Source organism: Lutzomyia longipalpis, chromosome 4 (assembly GCF_024334085.1).
Source record: "Lutzomyia longipalpis isolate SR_M1_2022 chromosome 4, ASM2433408v1".
Classification (NCBI taxonomy): domain Eukaryota; kingdom Metazoa; phylum Arthropoda; class Insecta; order Diptera; family Psychodidae; genus Lutzomyia; species Lutzomyia longipalpis.
In genome coordinates, this window is record NC_074710.1 from 20,158,813 (window position 1) to 20,177,516 (window position 18,704).

Consider the following 18,704-nt stretch of genomic DNA (forward strand, 5'->3'; position numbering starts at 1 on the left):
AAATGCCTTTTTCTGGATGCTTTTTAATCAAGGGGTGTTTATCTGGCAAATATTTTGGTTTTTATAAGCCAATCATCCGAAGATCTGAATATTTGACTTCACATGAAAATCTTTTGCTGTAAACCGAAACTTAAAAACGAAAAAAAAATCCAAAAACGTATTTAAGACTTATTTGATTTTTAGTATAAATTTACTATTTTTCGGTTTGAATTTAGTTGTTTTTAGCCTTTAATAATCTTTTTTAAGTTTTGTTCCTCAATCTGGACTTAAATCCAAATATTTATCGGCTTAATTTAGTCTTTTTTGTCGAATTTACTACTTTTTTGTTTGAGTCTAGAACTTTTTGGCTTAAATTTACTACTTTTCTGTTTGATTTTAGAGTTTTATGCTTGAATTTATCATTTTTCGGCTTAGATATATGTATATTTGAATTTCCTTGGCAAATCATCCGAATATTAGCGAAGATCCGAATAATTTCGTTCAGATAAACCCCCCTACAATATTTTCATCCCTGACATGTATGGGATCAAATCTTTTGATCAGAAAATTCTGCTTTTGATCAGAAGAATATTTAGTTTTAGTCAAGAGAATGTTCTTTTTCGCAACTCAAGAGAAAATATGAAAAATGGAATATTCTTCTGTTAAAAAGTAGAATTTTCTGACCAATAACCAAATTGTCTGATCAAAAAATGTAACCCCACATGTATCAGGGAATGATGCGAGTTGTACCTAAGAATGAATAAACTCCTTTTTCTTCTATGCAAACTCACGTTCTTATTCCTGAAAAATCCACTTAAAAATTCAGCTGGCAGTGGATGAATTCATGAGAATCCCTCCATGGGAAGATTAATGATGACTAAAATGATATCACTCCATTGAGCTGTACAAGAATTTAACATGCTCACGGTTGAAGCGAAACATCCACTTTTGATGGGAAATCCACTCGACTTTCCGCATATTTCGCGTGTTTTGTAAACTTCCCCACAAAGTGGACCCAATTGACGATGAAGGCCTAGCCTAGGCTGGAGCAGGGAGGCAATTCTTGGCAATTTCTGGGTGATTTAGCCAGGTATGAGGGGGCCGGGGGGAGAATTGAGAAGAATTTCCCAACACGATCTCATCAAATGGCTGAGGATTACCAAAGGGCAAAGTATTATAAATGACCCTCAACACGGGATGGGGGAGCCTCTATGGGTTTTCTTTTTTTTTCTATTACGTAATGGGGATTTGTAGGCAACTGCTGGTGGTTTGATTTTCCATTTTTCCCTCATAGGGTAGGATGAGGGGAGGTAAGGCAGCAGCATACACAAGAAAAGCTCCCTCCAAAAGAAAACAACCCATAATGAACGGTGGAAACGTGCACAACTTGGCAAATGCCATCACTATTCGATGAGGATTTCCTTCGCACTTTTGGATACCTCGCTTTACTTCTTCTCCCACCCTTTCGAATCGTTCCGCATATGGTAGGTGGATGGAGGTTATTTGATGTCTTTTCGGGTGAATCCTGCTGATTTTTTTTGTTTACTTACATACATACTCAAAAAGGATTTTTTCTTTGATTTCCTTTAAATTATGTTGTTTTATGATCCTTGGGAAGGACCATTGACCATCTAAGTTCATCTAATTTCTGTACTTATTTCAAAGGGGTTTACTCACTTCTCGTATAGGAAAAACTGGGAAAACATCTCATTTGAGAAAAATCACAAAAAATGCATAATTTTGCGTAGAGAGTAAGGAAAGAATAAAAAAATCATTAAGAATATTTTTTTAATTTTCAATTGGAATAGGCTGAAAAATGGCACCAAAGATTTATTAAAAAATTCAAGCAATGACGTCACAATTGTGTTTTTCTTTTTTTAATTTATTCTCAAGTTTTTTATGCATATAGCATGAAAACACTGTCAAGAATCATCAATAAATCATTAACTTGAATGTTATACATATCAGTCTTAAATTACAAAAAAGTGACGTAATTGTTTATATTTTTAGACGAATCTTTACTGTCTGTACTTTATCCTGATGATTTTTTATTCTTTTTTTTAATTCTCTACAATACTATGCCTATCTTACGTGATTTGTCAAGTGAAGGGGTTCTCCATACAGAAGTGAATAAGCTCCTTTGCTCACATAAATGACGTTATTAAAAAAAAGAACTTTAAACATTAGAAAAGAAGAATTAATCATTAGAATAGAATGTCATTAAGCACGAAGAAAAATTGAAAAAGAAATGGTAAACGTTAAAATTCAAATTAAAAGTTTGCAAAAGAAATATTAAACGTTAGAATAAACATCTAGCGTTAGAAAATAAATGTTAATCTTTGGAAAAAAGAATTTTATTCTTCAAATAGGACATGTCAAACGTTAGAATTAGGTAGGTATATAATTTGTCAGATGTCTTTTGTTATTTTTAGCATCATTTAAAAATTCTTTGAATCAATTGAATAGATTTCTGGCTACGCCCCTGGCTCCCATTTGCCCGGGGGTCATGGAAAACATATTTTCCTCATTATGTATTAATACAAAAATGAATGGCGAACTTTTAAAGCCATATATGAGTGCAATATTCTGCATTAAAATTTCCCGGAAATACCTCACCTTTTCTGACAATTTTCCTTACATATATTTCCCCTATTTTCTATCCATCTAATGTGCGCGTATAAATTTCATATATATAGTTCCTCATAATCTATGCATGTTTTGCACAAAAGTATACCTACATATATCATGATGGGTGTGGGTGGGTGGAGCGCATTCCGAGAAATTTCACTTGTATGTACACATAGTTTTTCCGTGGTGAAGCATGACCTTAAATCCACTTTTCCATACTCTCGGCGGTTTTTTCGGGCCGGATTATGTGTTTTTGAAGTTGTGTGAATTGCACCCATGAGTCACACAACGCGCGCGGTGCAATGCTGATTGCAGCGGGCATTTGTTGTCGCCCTACAAATCCACTTTTGCAGGAGCGTGTGCCGCCCACCACCCCCTCAGGCACAGTCACCCATTGCACTCGCTTATTACCTTAAAAGCTGCAATGGGAAAATTTAATTACACTTATGCATGCACTCTCTCCGCAGTGTGGGGTGTGCGTTTTTTGTTGTTGTGCAATTTGCCAGTTTTAATTTCACTAATTTGATACTCCGTCACGGCGTCCATTTGGCCAGTCACGGGGACGCCGCGGAATAACATTTTCCATACATATCCATTCAATCCCTTCATCTACCCTTCTCACCCCCTTAGTTATGCTTTTTTTTCCAGCTCCATGAGAGTGGATGTGAAATTCAATGAATAATAACTCAAAATGTGTGTAAAATCAATTTATCAGCGATGCATCAACTGTACGGCGATTTAAATTTATGAATTCCATTTGAGAAGTTGTCGTATTGCCGCCATCGTTGCTCCCAGTTGCCCCCGGGCAAGGGGATCTGCTGGAGCATTTTCCTCACCCCCCTTCAAAATGCAAAAACTCCCCCGCATGCGGTTCACATGGCAAATTGATGAGGGGATGATGTGACAGTGGATGAGAAATTGTAAAATATAATACACACACACATTGAGGGATTCAGGTCTTCCGGAATCCCACATCATTCCACTTGATGTTGTCAAATAAGCGAACATTTAGCGGGGGTGGAGAATTTTTTTTTTAGCCAGGGTAGGTGCGTCGGTAAATAAAAACAAAAAAAATCCTGAAGAAGTTGGGGGTGGGACGGTGGGCCGAAGAAGATTTTGAAACTGGCACGTGACCATCCAGCAGTCCATCCATTCCATCGTTGACCAAAGAAGGGACATGATCATCATTGTGTATAAACTTTAAAGTTATAATAGTTAGATAATAGATTATTTAATAATTTTTCAAAATCTTCTCATTTTTTTCTTTTTTTAAGAGAAATATCTTTTTTTTTAACCCTTTCGCGTCCACATGAAACATAGAAGCATTGAAACAATAAGCTTTCAGAGGATATTTTTCAGTCAGAACGTCTCACTTACGTGAATACAGATCATTTATAACTTTGAAAAAGAAGAACAATTAAATTCAAATTCATGAAAATAGAATATTTTACTTATAGGGCAACGTATGATTGAAGAAACGTAAAAGGGTTAAAAAAAAAGCTAATACAGTCGTGCTCTCGTGGTAGGACCGTCGTCAAAATGACTTCTCCGCGGTAAAACGGCTTCAGAATGAAGTATTTTGCCTTCGCAGTGGGACAATTAGTACTATTGGAAAGGTAGGATACTAATTGTCCCACTGCGAAGGCAAAATTCCTCATTCTGAAGCCGTTTTACCGCGGAGAAGTCATTTTGACGACGGTCCTACCACGAGAGCACGACTGTATGTAAAGTTAACCATTTTCACAATTTCTTTTACTTTTAAGCTCAAAAAATCGCAACAAATGGATAGATTCTGATAAAAATCTTTTTTTTTTGTAAAATTCTGACAGATGGATGTTTTTAATTCGTTCTATTGTCGTTCTAGAAAAGAAAAATAAAGAATTTGTTGTTCAGAAAATAGTCAGAAAGATCTCTGAAGATGCCTGGAAAAGCAATTTTGTCAAAAATTGTCAAAATTCTTTAAGATTTTTCCCAGAATAACAACAAATCTTATAACTGACGTAGGAAGAGAAAAGAAAATTCTCTTATTCTGAGAAATATCTAAGCATGAAAATTAAATGATTTCTAACTCTTCCATGTTAATCTTTTCTCATTGTTCAACACGTCCAATTAAAGACCACAAAAAGACACAAAAAAAATCACTCAAACTAAAGAGAAGAAAAAACTTAAATTGAATGTTTCGCATAAAGCCATACATGGAAGGAACTCATCACACAGCTAAGAATGTTATCCTTGAAGAAGTTGAATATGAGGATGGTCCCATTTGGAAAATTTCCCTTGGAAAACACGTCCGGCTCTCAAAGTGAGAAACATTTCATTTCGTCTGCCATCCGCAATACATTTTTCCATCCACCCCCCGCCCCCCGGTACGTGTGAGACTCGCACAGGATAAATTCATTTATAGACAAAAATTTTCTTAGAGGAGGAAAATAAAATTTTCCGGGTATTTCCATCACGCCCCCGGATGACGCACGATGCGGGGAGTCACACATGGGGTTGGTTGTGCGGTGTGGTGTGATGTTGTTGTTGCCGAAGGAAAATGGTGTGTAGTAGAAAGAAGATATAAAACATCCAGGGCGAGTAGTTTTCGCATATATAGAGGAGGGTGGATTGTGGGGGGGGGGGTAGGAGGGGGTGCTAAAAGGCGCTGGGAGTGTTCAACAGGATGCGGGGGGTGGGCGTGTGTGTCTGTGTAAATGGTTAATATGGCAAATAGGCTGTAATTCAGTGGCTCTCTGAACACGGGAAAGCGTTTATCCCGTCGACGAGAAAATCAAATGAGGAGAATCTCGCTCTTCAGGCAACACACACAAAAATCCCTCTTCCTCCCCCACAGCAGCATCCTCCTTGTGCGAAACCTTCCCGCACATTTGCCATGGAATGGGGTTCGCATTTTATCCTTATACACACATATCACACACATTGTACCCCCAAAATGACTATCACGGGCGGCAAATTCATCTTTCATCACTTTCTCACAAGCCTCGAGTACTCACTCAACCCCTTACCCATTCCCTCCCCCAAAATACATAGCATGCAGCCAAAAAGGGATGAAGTGAAGAGGAAAATATAAATGAAAATTGACATGAAATACATATTTTTTTGCTCAAAATCCTTTGTTGTTGTTATGGAAATGAAAACATTTTCTCTATTAAAAATAAAAGATTTAAAAAAAAATATATTTTAAAGTTTTTTCTCAATGAAAATGTTACAAAATAATTCAAAAAAGCTATAAGAATGCTGAAAATTAATAAAATAAATGAATAAATTAATTCTTTCATTAAAAATAACATTACGTCCCTCAATGAAGGCCTTTCAAATCTCAATAAAAGAAAATTCATTACCACATTAACATTTTCTCAAATGTTCAGTGGAAGTTCTGATAAGATAGGCGCACACTATCTGTCCCAAAGTATCTCCTCCCAGGTGCGTGGATTGGACACAATTCACGTTCAGGAAGTCATTTCAGTTGCGTCTCTGCTGTCCAATTGCAATGAAGTCCGTGATTCTGTTGGGTCTCCTTGTGGTGGTATCCCTCAATGTCTGCCGCGGGAATCCCTTAACTGATGCTCATACCTATCTTCATGCCATCTTCCTGGATCAGAAGAACTATTTGTGAGTTCCTTAAGATTTTCTTTTAAAGGCAAAAAAATTAAATTTCTGGAATAAAATTCTCTCAGCGATGGGATTAGGATCTTCGTGGGGACCTACAGTGATTATGTGACGTACGATTTGATGGCGATTGTAACAGCTGAGATTGAGGGATGGCAGAGCCGTGGTAAGACCTGCCGGGACAGCGTTCTCCGGCCAAGGAGTACTCCTGAATTTGGGGAAGCTTTCAGCATCTGCGTCTATGGGGCTGCAAGTCATCTCGCGGACGTTCAGTACCTCATCCTGGCCAATGTGGAGGCAGAACAGGTGGAGACGCATGATATTCAGATGGCCCTAATGAAGGAACTGCAGACCTTCAACATTCTCCAGGACTACAATGCCTTCCTTTCGTACGCCATGGAGATGGGTCGACAGATTGAGGAGAGATTCTACAGTGTGCGCTACCCACAGCTCATTGATACACTCGAAGGGATGGATTGGGCTATGGACAACCTTCCTGGACTCCTGCAGAATTGCATCAATGATATCCCGCGGCAATTTACTTTGTCATGCTAAAAGCTGAGATGAAGAAAGGAATTCTCGCAATTAAATGCCATTAAAACATTTTAAAAGAAATCTTTCTTTTTCATTAAAAAAATTCTTTTGCAACTTATTCTCTATCAATGATTGCTTGATGAAGATGTGTCCGATAAATTATAACATTTGCAATTAAATTGATAAGATTGCAAATTCATTAAGAGAATTTCAAAAGCTATCAGCATGAAGGAAGCAGTTTGAAATCGACAGTTGAAAAGTTTGAACGGCAATGATTTTTCTTTTGGTTTTTGTGACAATTTCTGGGTTGTTTTGCCATCAAGCCTCCGGTCAAGCTGATCATCCCTTAGCTCGAGCTCACGATGAACTTCATTTGATTTTCCTTCAGCATTCTATGACACTGTTAGTGGTCCATGCTTTTTAGGATTCTGTGCTTATTAATCTCAATATTTGACCAAATATTGATCAATTTTACATCCTTGAACCCAAAATTAATGATAAAATAATTCTTTTCACACTCAAGATCAGCCATTAGGAGCTATATTGGCTTCTTCACTGAACTCACAGCTGAGGACATGATGCAGATTGCAATGCAAGAGATTGAGAATTGGGACGAGAGTTCCGTTTCTGAAGATTTCGGTGAAGCTTTTCGCTTCTGTACGGCCAATACTACGAGGCATATTCTTGAGATCATCGAAGGGATTTACCAGGAAATGGATATTGCACAAGAGGAAACGCAAAATCTTCAGCTGATTGTAATGCACGAACTCACCTCCTTTGCAATCCTTCAGGACTATGAGGATTTCTTTGACCACATGAGGAGCATTGGAGTGTCTGTGGATGAGAGATTCCGCGGGGTGATCTACCCTCATCTCTCAACGGTGATAAATGAGCTAGATTGGGCTTCGCGGAATCTTCCAGCCCAACTTGAATCATGTATCGCTGAAATACCATTAAGAGCATAAAAAGTTTATTTTGCCCTATCGCTTCTTGAAAATATATTTGTACATCTTTTGCTCAGTGAAGTTTTCCTTCAGCTGAAGCACTTCTTTTGCAACTTTCTCCTTCCGTGCGAGAACTTTTACACGAGATAATTCCTAAAGGAAGCATAACTACAAACTAATTTGTGATACACACACTCCGGAAAAATTCAATTTTCCCACCATATTCTCTTCGCTGCAAATGCGACGTCCTCATCCACACACACACACTTTTCCTGCGGGAAGATGGAAAAACAAGAAGAGAGTGCAGGAGAGATAAAGCAAAAAAAAGAGCAAATATCATCAGCCACTATCAAGATGGATAAAAGGGACATCGCACGGTGGAAAATTGATGGTGTTAGGGATGAGTGGGGGTGGGAAATGAAGTTTTCTTGTTGACGCGATGGGTGGTAAATTGACAAAAGGGACATCCACCCCCTCCTGTAGAAAAACAAATTGTGCTCTTTGCTGAGAAGGATACATGCAAAAAATAACTCCCAGAGTGAATTAAAAGGATGAATAGAAAAAAGGAGAAAATCCCTTTGAGAAGTTTTGGGGATCTGTCACAGATTTTCTCAAATCAAAATTAATGAATTGCGCTGTTGTTGCGGATTCAGTGCACACCTTCACTGAAATGGGGCCATTTGTCCAAATTGATCCCTATTTGTCGTCTCACAGCCAAAAATTTAAACATAGAATTTATTTATATAAATCTCACACCTAAAATAAGTCACACAGCTTGAGACGTTTATGTGTGGGATATTTTTCTAACATTTGAAGTTTATTTCCTAAAATTTGAACATAAAATTAATTTGTTCCGACCTCTAATAAAAATTCTGAGCTTGTGGAGCTTGTGATGCCCCTGTTAAACTTAACTTCTTATTTTCTTAAATTCTCATGCTTACCTATTTATTTTCAGTCTACATTCAGTAATTTACGTTTTACTTACGTTAGTTCCTTCAGATTTAACTATCCTTTACTTACAATAAAGCTGCAATGGTGTGAAGAAAAAGTTTCCAAAGTTACAAAAAAAAAATAATTTAAAAATCAGTCAAAACATTTTATGATTTCCATTTTTGTGTATTCTCAATTAACAAACATATCGATAGTGCGTCAGTTTTTTTTTCAAGAATAATTATGAGTTTTCAATTGGATTTATTTTGGAGGTGAATACAAAAATAATTATAACTGAACGGAGTAATTAAAAATATTTCATTAGTTGATATTCTACGTCAATTATTGTGGTTTTGTTGATAATTAAGAGGTTTTTTTCTGCTGAATATTTTTGGCTTGGATTAAGTACTTTAAAAATTGATTTTAGTAAATTTTATTACAATACTTGAATTTAGTACTTTTAGTACTTTTATTGAGAATTATTTTTAGAACTTTTTAGATTTTTCTTCATCAATCTGAGCTTCTTCAGGATTAAAAACTGATTAATTTTTTCAGCTTAATTTTACTACTTTAAGGCAGGAATTTAATATATTTTTCTGCTTAAATTTAGTACTTTTTCTTGAGATTTCTTTTTAGTACTTTTTAGGTTTTTATTCATCAATCTGAGCTTCTTCGGGATTGAAATCCAAATAATTCCTTTTCTATTTATTTTCACTACTTTTAGGCTTGATTTTAGTACTTTTTCGGCTTAAATTTAGTACTTTAAAGGTTGATTCTAGTACTTTTAATTAGCATGATCATGAGTAAATAAATTAATATTATTTCGTTTTTTTATTTAATTTATTTTTGACTAGTTTCGTACCTTCATCAGGTACTGCATTGTTCAAGAAATCACGTCATTAGACTCAAATTTATTGGAATACCCACTTTCATAACAACTACACATTTCCACTGAATTTCACGTAATGATTTTAATCATTTTAATTGATTATAAATTCATATCAATATGCGATGTAAATTTTTCGCAAATTGCTGTTCCCTCGGGCATAAAATCGCATGGATGGTCCTCTTTTGTACGTCCCACAAATGATTTTTCCATGAATTTTTCCATCCTCATTTACTCTTGCATGACTTGTGGGGTCGGGCAGCCGGGATGCGCGGTATCGTTTAGTTGGGACGTCACATTCATCATCCACAAGACGACGAGTGGAGCTCTTGTGTGTCACAAACACCAAAAAATCATCGAGAAAGTCTCCCCGTTCGTCCCCATCCGGAAGACATCCTCTCGAGGGATGTGGAATCACATGCATAAAATTAGTCAGAGGGCGGCATGTTGCGAGGGTGGGGAAGGTGGGTGGAGGAAAAAACAACAAAGTTATTAGCATTCGTGTGGATAAGACTATGAAAGTCCCAAGTCAATTACAGAGATATCCCAAACCAATATTCTTGGTTGGGGGTGGTTTTGCCTTATAGCACAAAATCCATTCCGCCAGCTACGTCTTCGGGGCCCCTCCTCCCCCACGCGCATGGGACCACCGCTCTCTGCAGTCTTATCATGTTCTCCAATTTACACCTAGTTACCCCGGGATAATGACATTTGTCACACAGTAGAAGTGCCGTGGGTTGGGAGGACAAAAGACGAGGACTTCCTTATTTTGCTCCTTAGAGAGGGAAAATGCTACCAATATGGCGGCCACAAGGTGCGAAGAATTCTTAAGGTTTCTCGAGAAGTGTACGTTACATTGATAGGGATGATGGATGTACAGAACAATTAAAAGGCGGTAAATGGATAAACGGATAAATAAGCAGTTGAAGAAAAAGGATAACGAATAGAAGGATAAAAGGATAAAAGACGGATAAATTGATAAATGGACAGACAGAAGAATAAAATAAATTTAAAAAAATCGGACGGATAAATGGATAAAGACGGGTAAATGGATAAAAAACGGATAAATGGATAAAATACAGATAAGAGGATAAAGGAACAAACTCACAGATAAATGGATTAAAAATAGATAAATGGACATACAGAAGAATAAAATAATGAACTAACAAACCGAAGAAAAAAACAAAAATATAAATTGAAAATCGTTAAAAAACGTTTATAAAAATTCTTTGCGTTCACTGCAAATGGATTATTGTATGCGGTGTACCTCTTACCCTTGAGCCTTGTCTCCGCCTTGTGTGTGAAAAATATATTCTCCACACGGCATATCGCTTCGTGGCTGGGAAAAGCTTTCATCAAACGAGGGAAAGATGCAGGAGTAATTAGAAAATGGAATTTTTGCCACAACCAAGAGAGGTGTGAAACTTTTCCTCCACACTGTTAATTTTGCACCGTTGTATTTGAAAAATTTGTCACGCGCCACGTGAAAATCTTCAAAATTTCCCCACAGAAAAAGCCATGTGAAAAACTTATATGCTTCTCTTTTTTCTTGCAATTTGCATAAGATATTATTCTAATGAGCGACCTCTTTGAGATGAAAAAAAAGAGAAGAAGTTCATCTATTTTATCAATCAATTATTTAAAAGGAATAAAAAGAAAGAAGATATTCACTTAATGGAAAAGTCTCTTTGCGGGAAAAGTTTCCGTGTGCTCGGTGACTTTTCTCGCACCAAAAATCTCGTTGATTTTTCAAGAGTCAATTGAGCATTCAAAACAGGCCTAACAGAAGAAGACTTTTCGTGGGGAAAATGTACGAATTTTTTTTTCGTCTTCTTCATATTGGCACCCAAAAATTGGGATGTATGAGAAAAGGATGATGGAGTGAATTTCTGATTGAGATTCAACTCAAGATTCCAATAAGAATTCACACACAGTGAGCCAAAGAAATGGGATCCTATCGACTGTTGGTGGCAAAGGAAGAAGAAAAAAAAGTCAGGAAAAACGTGTTAATTTATGACTGGCAGTTCGGTGGAATTTTTCTTTCCTTTCCGGATGAGGGAGATGTTAATGCAGACCAACCAAGATGCGAGGGGGGAGTTCGGCGGAAAAAGATGTCACTGTGGGTTAGCTTATTAATTTTTAACATCACACCTTGTCATTTGAAGCCCCAACTCATCTCCCATCACGGTTATGCTTTCATCCACCTCCCTCATCCTCTGCATCAGATATTTTTCCAATTAGTACCACCTCAGACAGTTCGTGAAAGTTAATTTTCTTTTGATGGAAATCCCCCTCGTGGAATTCCTCGTTTTACCCGCTAAAGAGGTCGCTTCTTTATGACAAAAATGCAAATTTTTTCAGTGGCACAGAGAATAAATGCGGGACTATGGTGGAAGAATGAAGAACGAATACTGAATGCATTATTAGTTTTCCGTTTTTCACCTTTTTCCTCTCAGCACAGCTTTTGGTTTTCCTTTTTTTTCGGCTCAAACGAATACGTCGTAAATTAATTATTTATCAACATCTTATTGCTTAGTCGTGAAGTTTTCTGAATAAAATAGATTAAGAGCATTTTTTGAGGAAAAAAAAAATAATATGTGAGAAGTTTTGTAGTTTTTGCTCAGTTTTTGGCAGTTTAGTTGGAATATTACATTGTTAAGTTATAAATTGCAACGCAAAGCTTTTTTTAGGGAAAGCTTTTCATTATTAAGCAAGAAAGTAATTCCCTCCGATTATTCCAAAAAGCGTATTAAAAAGACTTAGGGGTCGAGGTTAACATTAAAAAAAAAAGTCTTTTAATTTTTTCAATGTAAGTTTTAGCCAGGAATTATTTCTTTTTTCAACTTTTAAGGGAAAACTTTAACTGTCTGAAAGTATTTAGACACTCGAAAACCCTTCCTAGCTGTAAGATTCTTAACACAAAAGTCTGCCCAATTCACCCCAAATGACGGTATGTATCTTCTTTTGCCTTCTTGGTGCAAAAGAAAAGCTCAATATAGCAGAGAATTTAGGAGAATCTCAGTGAAATTTCATTCTCTGAGGTAATTGTTTCAAGATTACAGCATTATCCACACCTTCTGCCACCCCTCTTACATATAATTTTTTTCTTATTCTTCGTACTCTCTCTCTTCCACCCAAAATGTATCGCCTGTATGTAGGCATGAAAAAAGCTCCTGCCTGTTCATCTTGTCAATGTGCTTAACAGTCATTGAGGAATAAATCACCACGTGGAAGAAATTTCAATGGCACACAAATGCTATCCGCTTTTTGTGTGCCATTCTGACGCGCGCCTTATTTATATTTTAGCACGGGGAGGATAACAATTTTTTTTGAGGGGCCCTCTGCCACCCCCTGCCGCGGCAAAATGTGTTCTGAATGTGTGGCATGAGACACAAATGTTGCAAAATATTTATATGGTAGGAGGGGGAGGGTTGAAATTTGTGACGTCAGAGATGAATACGAAATTGAATACTCTTTTTTCTTCCTTTAGGGGAGCAAGGGGGAGGGGGGTGGAAATAAGCCATGGGGGTGCGTGGAGAGATGAAACAATCAAGAGCCACTGAAGCTTTAACAGGAGGGTTTGTTCATTTCATTGTGGGTGTGAGAATAAAATGGAAACATTTTGGAAGTACCTAGAAATCTGAGATAATTTCTTGGAAGATCCCCAAGTGGTGGGGTTTTGTGGGAAAATCCCAGGAGTGGGGTTAAAAGGGAAATGATATTCAGTAGAGTGAAGGAATCTTAGGAGGATTCCACATGAAAACCAAACAAGAAATATTTCGTGGAAGGCACGCTTTTGGAGGAATTTTCAATGGAAAACAACAAGAATTCTCCTTGACGTTGTGGTTTTTCGGTTCCTCTTTTACATTTTCTTAATGTTTTTAGACTAAATAAATTAATAAAAAGTTTTTTTTAGTACGTAATGTGGCTGTTTATTCAATTTCTTTAATAATTTTTCATTCAAGTTTTTTATTAGATTACAATACCACAACTTCAAATGCTTTAACCTTACTAATCTCACTGTATATATGACTACTCCTGTCTAAAAATTCGGGCAGCTCAAGTTGTTTTTTAATGTTATTTTTAGAATTAAAAAAAATAATCCAGGCTTTAAATTGAAGGAAATATTGGAATAATTTAAAAGGAATTTTCAAATCGGTTAAAAACATCAAATATTAAAAATAAATAAATGACGTTAACAAAAAAACGTCAAAATTGTCAAAGTTAAAAAAAAAGTTTAATTTAGAAAAGAAATATCAAACGTTAGAGTTAAAGCGTCAAACATTATTAAAGACATGTTAAACGTTAGGAAGAAATGTCAAATGTTGGAAAAAAGTGTTAAACTTTGACACAAAAATCTAACACAAAAAAGAAGAATTAAACGTCACAAAAAAACGCCAAACGAAAGAAAAAATTAGTCAAACCTCTGCAAGGAAATGTCATAATATGTTTATTTGAAAGGTCGGCACTACAAGTGCTGATACAAGCAATGAAATGTCAAATTATTGAGCAGTTAAATGTAAAATTTTAGAATATGAATGTCAAACGTTAGAAGACTAACTTCAAACGATTGAGTTGAATAACAAAATTGACAAATGCTACTACATAAAAGCTAATTAAATAAATAAATTGAATAATTATAATCGGCTCGGAACTTTCAGAACAGATTACAGGGCATTTTTAATAACATCTCTGCGAGGAGCATTTATTTGACATAACAAGCACATACTCTTAAATTATCTATAGCTTCGCTTTTGGGAAATATGCTGATTCTATTCATTCCTTCCCAGATAAATTGTTTAGCATCAAGTTCTTGATGCTTTTAGTGCTTTTGTATCATAAAGTCGTTAATTTCAATATGTTTTGAAATCTCTTAAAGAGGCGCTGATGACAGCGTGGGGGACGCCATCGTATATGAATTATAACTTTAAATATTTATCAAAAATGTCTTTTATTCCCTGAAGAAGCCTTCCCAAAGTATAAAAATCAACCGAAATTCCTTTTTTTTCGTGAAATACTAACTGACGTGAAAAATGCTGAGAAAACTCCCATATTTCGGTCGAGAGAAAGGGGGAAATGAATAAATTGTGAATTTCTGCATCTTCCACGCGAATGGGTGGATTTTCACCTCTCCAAAAAGTTCTTCTTGTATGAGAAAATATAGTGGGATTTTGGGGGAAGCAACGATGTGGAGTTGGGGATAGTTCACAAGGAGGAATGAGAGCTTATCTCGTGACAGCAAATCGTATAATTTTCTCCTCGGGTTTCCCGTCATGAATGTACAACTTTACGATTTTCAGACAACAAACACATGAATGATACACCCTCCTTCAACCCTTAAGAATAGCCATAAAAGATGTGCAGGGCATCTTCAGCGCTCCCCCCGCCCCCATTGCCGAAAACCCCTTTTTCTCGAGACTTTTCCTAGGGGCTGCGCCATTTGGAGACAATTTGCTGCATCAAAGTCATCTAACGTGCAACTTTTACGTGTTGGTCTGGGCTACACGTAATGGCACATACGCCACCATCAAAAGTCCAGAAATTTATGCGAAAGACATCAAAATTGTGCTGCATTGAAGTCCTCTTGGGTGGAACTTTTTCGTTTTTATTGATGATTCGTGAAATGTCGCATTATGCTTTTATATTGAGTCGCGCACTAAAATAATTCAATTTTCACACAAGATTTCATGGGATAATTCCCCAATTTATTAACCGTCCTGCTTAAGCTGCAAAAGAGATGAGTCAATGTGGTGCTGAAGCTTTTATTTTCACCAGAGAGCTTTTTGGGCAATGCTGCTAGGGGGGAAGTTGGCTTTTTATTGTCTGAAAATACTTTTATTGAGAACATTTAATGGGGAATTTCTGCGCTTGTTTTTTGGTGCAAAATTAAGTGAAATAAATTAATCATTTAATTTGCATTTAATTTATATGGATGTAAAACTTGATGAGATTGAGATGGATACACCCCCACCCGCTGTGCGCTACTTGAGAATCCTCCTTCTGCTTTATACTGAAAAATTTCCTCACTTGTGAAAATGCAAGATGCTGATTTTATCCCTTTTTCCATCTCTGACCTCGCTGGAAAGCCATAAAATCCTTCTGCGCCACAAAATTCACCTTCACCCAACACCCACGTCATTTTGCATGCAATGTAATAATTTTTTTTCTTCTTCTCCCATTTTTGCTTCAAAGTGAAATTTTGTGCTGTATCAGATATAAACAATTTCCATTCCAAAGTAGAAAATTGTATGTCTTGTTTTTTTTCTCTCTCCTTTTGTGGAGGATTTTTCTCAATAAAGTGACACCGTGAATACATCCTCACCATGCTTGGGGGGTCTCCGTGTGTGTGTGGGAAAACTTTAATAAAACACCGAACAACGATTGGGAATCATAAAATTTTTTTTAACTCTCCCCCCGGTTTCTTTTTAGAGGGATCCATCCCACCCGCATGGCAACAAATTGAAGGATGGCAAAATTTTTGCCATGAGATGTTTCGAAACTACAAATTTTTTAGAGTCACGTCCTCTGAAAATTGGCAACACACTTTATGGACTAAGCAAAAGGGGCAGGGGGTTGAATTTCTGGCACTCACACCACGTTTATTTTTTTCCTCTCATATGCCTTTCCACCCAACAGACACGATCTCAGGAAGTTGAGTGAAAGAATAGGTGGAACAGAGTTGAAGGAACAAATTGAGGAAATATTTTGTAGAATTTTCATTAAGCTCTTGGATTTTTTAAATAATAAATTTTTCCTCATTCATTCATAGAAATATTCTGATTATTCTGATTAACCCTCAACATGCCAGCTTAGGGGGTACATGAGAAACCATACAGTTGTGTTAAAAAAAAAACATTGTAAAACACTTTGTAGGTCTGATGAAAAGGAGATAAAACCTTCGAAACGTCGAATCAAAATTTTCGTGGTAATCATTTAAATAAGGTTTCCTCAAACGATCTTTGAAATTTTAAGAATTTTTTCTTAAATTTTAATGATTTCAAGGATTTCTTGCTCGTAGAATACGTCTCAAAATTACAGCCTTTTTATATTAGAAAAATGAAACATTCAGGTAATGTTTATGTTAACTTGAAAGGCATCTAATCGACTAAAGAAAATTGAGGTTAGGAAAAACGTAAAATTATTTTAAAATAATTTAATTATTAAAATTTATTTATACAAGCCTTTAAGGAGGATTGGCTAGTTTCTTGACGTAATTTATATAAGTTTTTTTGGTGGGGGCATCAAGGCTGCGTGTCAATCTGAGAAAAACACAATTTTTACCAGAGCTTTCGGTGAATCACCTCGCCTTCTTCTGTGGTACTTTTGGAGGACCTTTTGTTAATTTCCGGTGACATACCAATTTTATGTTTTTTTTTTTGTTACAAAATAGATTATTATTGTAGTGAATATAGGGGTGTTTATCTGGCGAATCTTTGGATATTTTAGACGAATCTTGACGAACAGACTGCACTTGGCAGACGGAGGGTTAACAAAATAACGATTGTACATTTTTTTCTTCGTTCAAATTGCTTCTGAATTAATTTTTAAATTCTTAAAACAAGTTTAAAAAATAAAGAAAAATTATCTTTGACATTCAAAAGGTATAATATTTATCCCAAATCTACAATAGGCACAGCTTTTCACAGAGAAGAGTTTCTTTGGGGGTAACGTGAAGGAGGCAAAGTGAGGCAAAATCCCCAATGATTGATGGACACAAGACGAAGACGCACCACACTTAATATATGTTAAACATCCTCCCTGTGTTTTTTCTTGCTCTCCACACTGCAAAGAGGTTCCTCCTGTGTATGCCAAAAGGAGGAGCTTCGTAACTTTCTTCATGCCACGCCATGGAAATTAAGTTAGAGCCATCGTGTGGAGACTCACGTGAGAGGAACTTTAGACTTTCACCCCGCGCCACACAAAATCCCCAACCTCATGGAGAATTTAAAGTTCTGCCCTCTTCCCCCTTCCTTCTTCTTCCACCCACACGGCGTGCCTTTTTTTTTCCTCTAGCCACATGAATGAGAGAAGTGGCATCACATCATGCAAACGACATAAGAGTGGATGAGGGTGGAAAAAATTTATTTTGATGATGTCAAATTTTTTTTTGTTCGTTGGCAACCCACAAAGTTGCGGAGGTATCCAAAGTTGCGGAGAAAATTGGCGTGGAAGGCTCCATAAGATTTCTTTCTTCTCTAGTTTTTTTTTCTTTCCTCCAGCGGGGGTGACAAACTGCCATTCGCGCGCGATGCTTCGTGGCGATGTCCTTTCACCCCCAATAATTCTGCCCCATTTGAGGAGCAACTCATTATTTCACTCACATACTCCCAAAAATAGGAAGATGAGGAAAAAAAAAGAAAGTTCTTCATCACCAAAAAAAACTTTCAAATGAGAAGAGAAAATCCCCGCAAATTGTCGCGATTGTACGGAGTAGGAAGGGAGGAAAAAAAAGAATCACGGACGTGCATGAGAAGAGAATAAATATTAAATTAAGGACTTCTACAGCGAAAATTCAACATCAAAGACAAACTTTTCTCATGGCATGATTGAAATATTGCTAGTGGTGCTCCTGCCAAAAAAAGGAAAAAAATCCCGGCGCGTCCAGATTAACTTCAACTAATTGAAAAATTCATCAGATTTCAGCGAAGAAGCGCGAAAAAGGGCATCCTGAGTCATCTCTACCCATTCCACTCTTAAAAAAATGAAGGGAGCAACTCCTCAACGCTCAAGTTTTTAATGTTAATTAAATAATTAATTACTTTGCAATTTTTGCGCATTTGCTTGAGAAATTTTTTAACACTTTTTTTTTCTTGCATTCTCCACATCAATGCGGGAGCTTTTAAGTGCAACTTTTATGCTGTTTGTGGGAAATTCAAGAATTTTTTTTGAAAATAAACATTTAATCCCCAAACTGTTGGAGCTTTTCTTTTGATCACAAAACCGCTGCAAAAAGATTTTTTTTTCGGAAAATTCTTTAAAAGGTACAAATTCATTCTTTTTGGAAAAATCATTAAATTAAGGGTCACGAGTAGATTTGTTTGACTTCTCATGACTGTTGGCATTCCTTAGTCGTCAAATAAAAGGATTAAAAAGGGGTTGTTAAGTTTTCTCTTATATTGCTGTATCTACATTCTTTGAAAGAATTAATGTAATTAAAGAAAAGTAAGGAAAACTTCAGAGAGAAACGTTTG

General features: G+C 36.4%; 1 protein-coding gene across 1 annotated transcript; it reads left to right on the forward strand.

The window, feature by feature from the left end:
* The first annotated feature begins 6,080 nt into the window (after positions 1 to 6,080).
* Positions 6,081 to 6,814, forward strand: LOC129794764 (uncharacterized). The gene is made up of 2 exons (XM_055835620.1): positions 6,081 to 6,222; positions 6,288 to 6,814. Exons 1-2 carry the CDS (start codon positions 6,101 to 6,103, stop codon positions 6,772 to 6,774), a joined length of 609 nt encoding a protein of 202 aa, XP_055691595.1. The 5' UTR covers positions 6,081 to 6,100; the 3' UTR covers positions 6,775 to 6,814.
* The last annotated feature ends 11,890 nt before the right edge of the window (positions 6,815 to 18,704 follow it).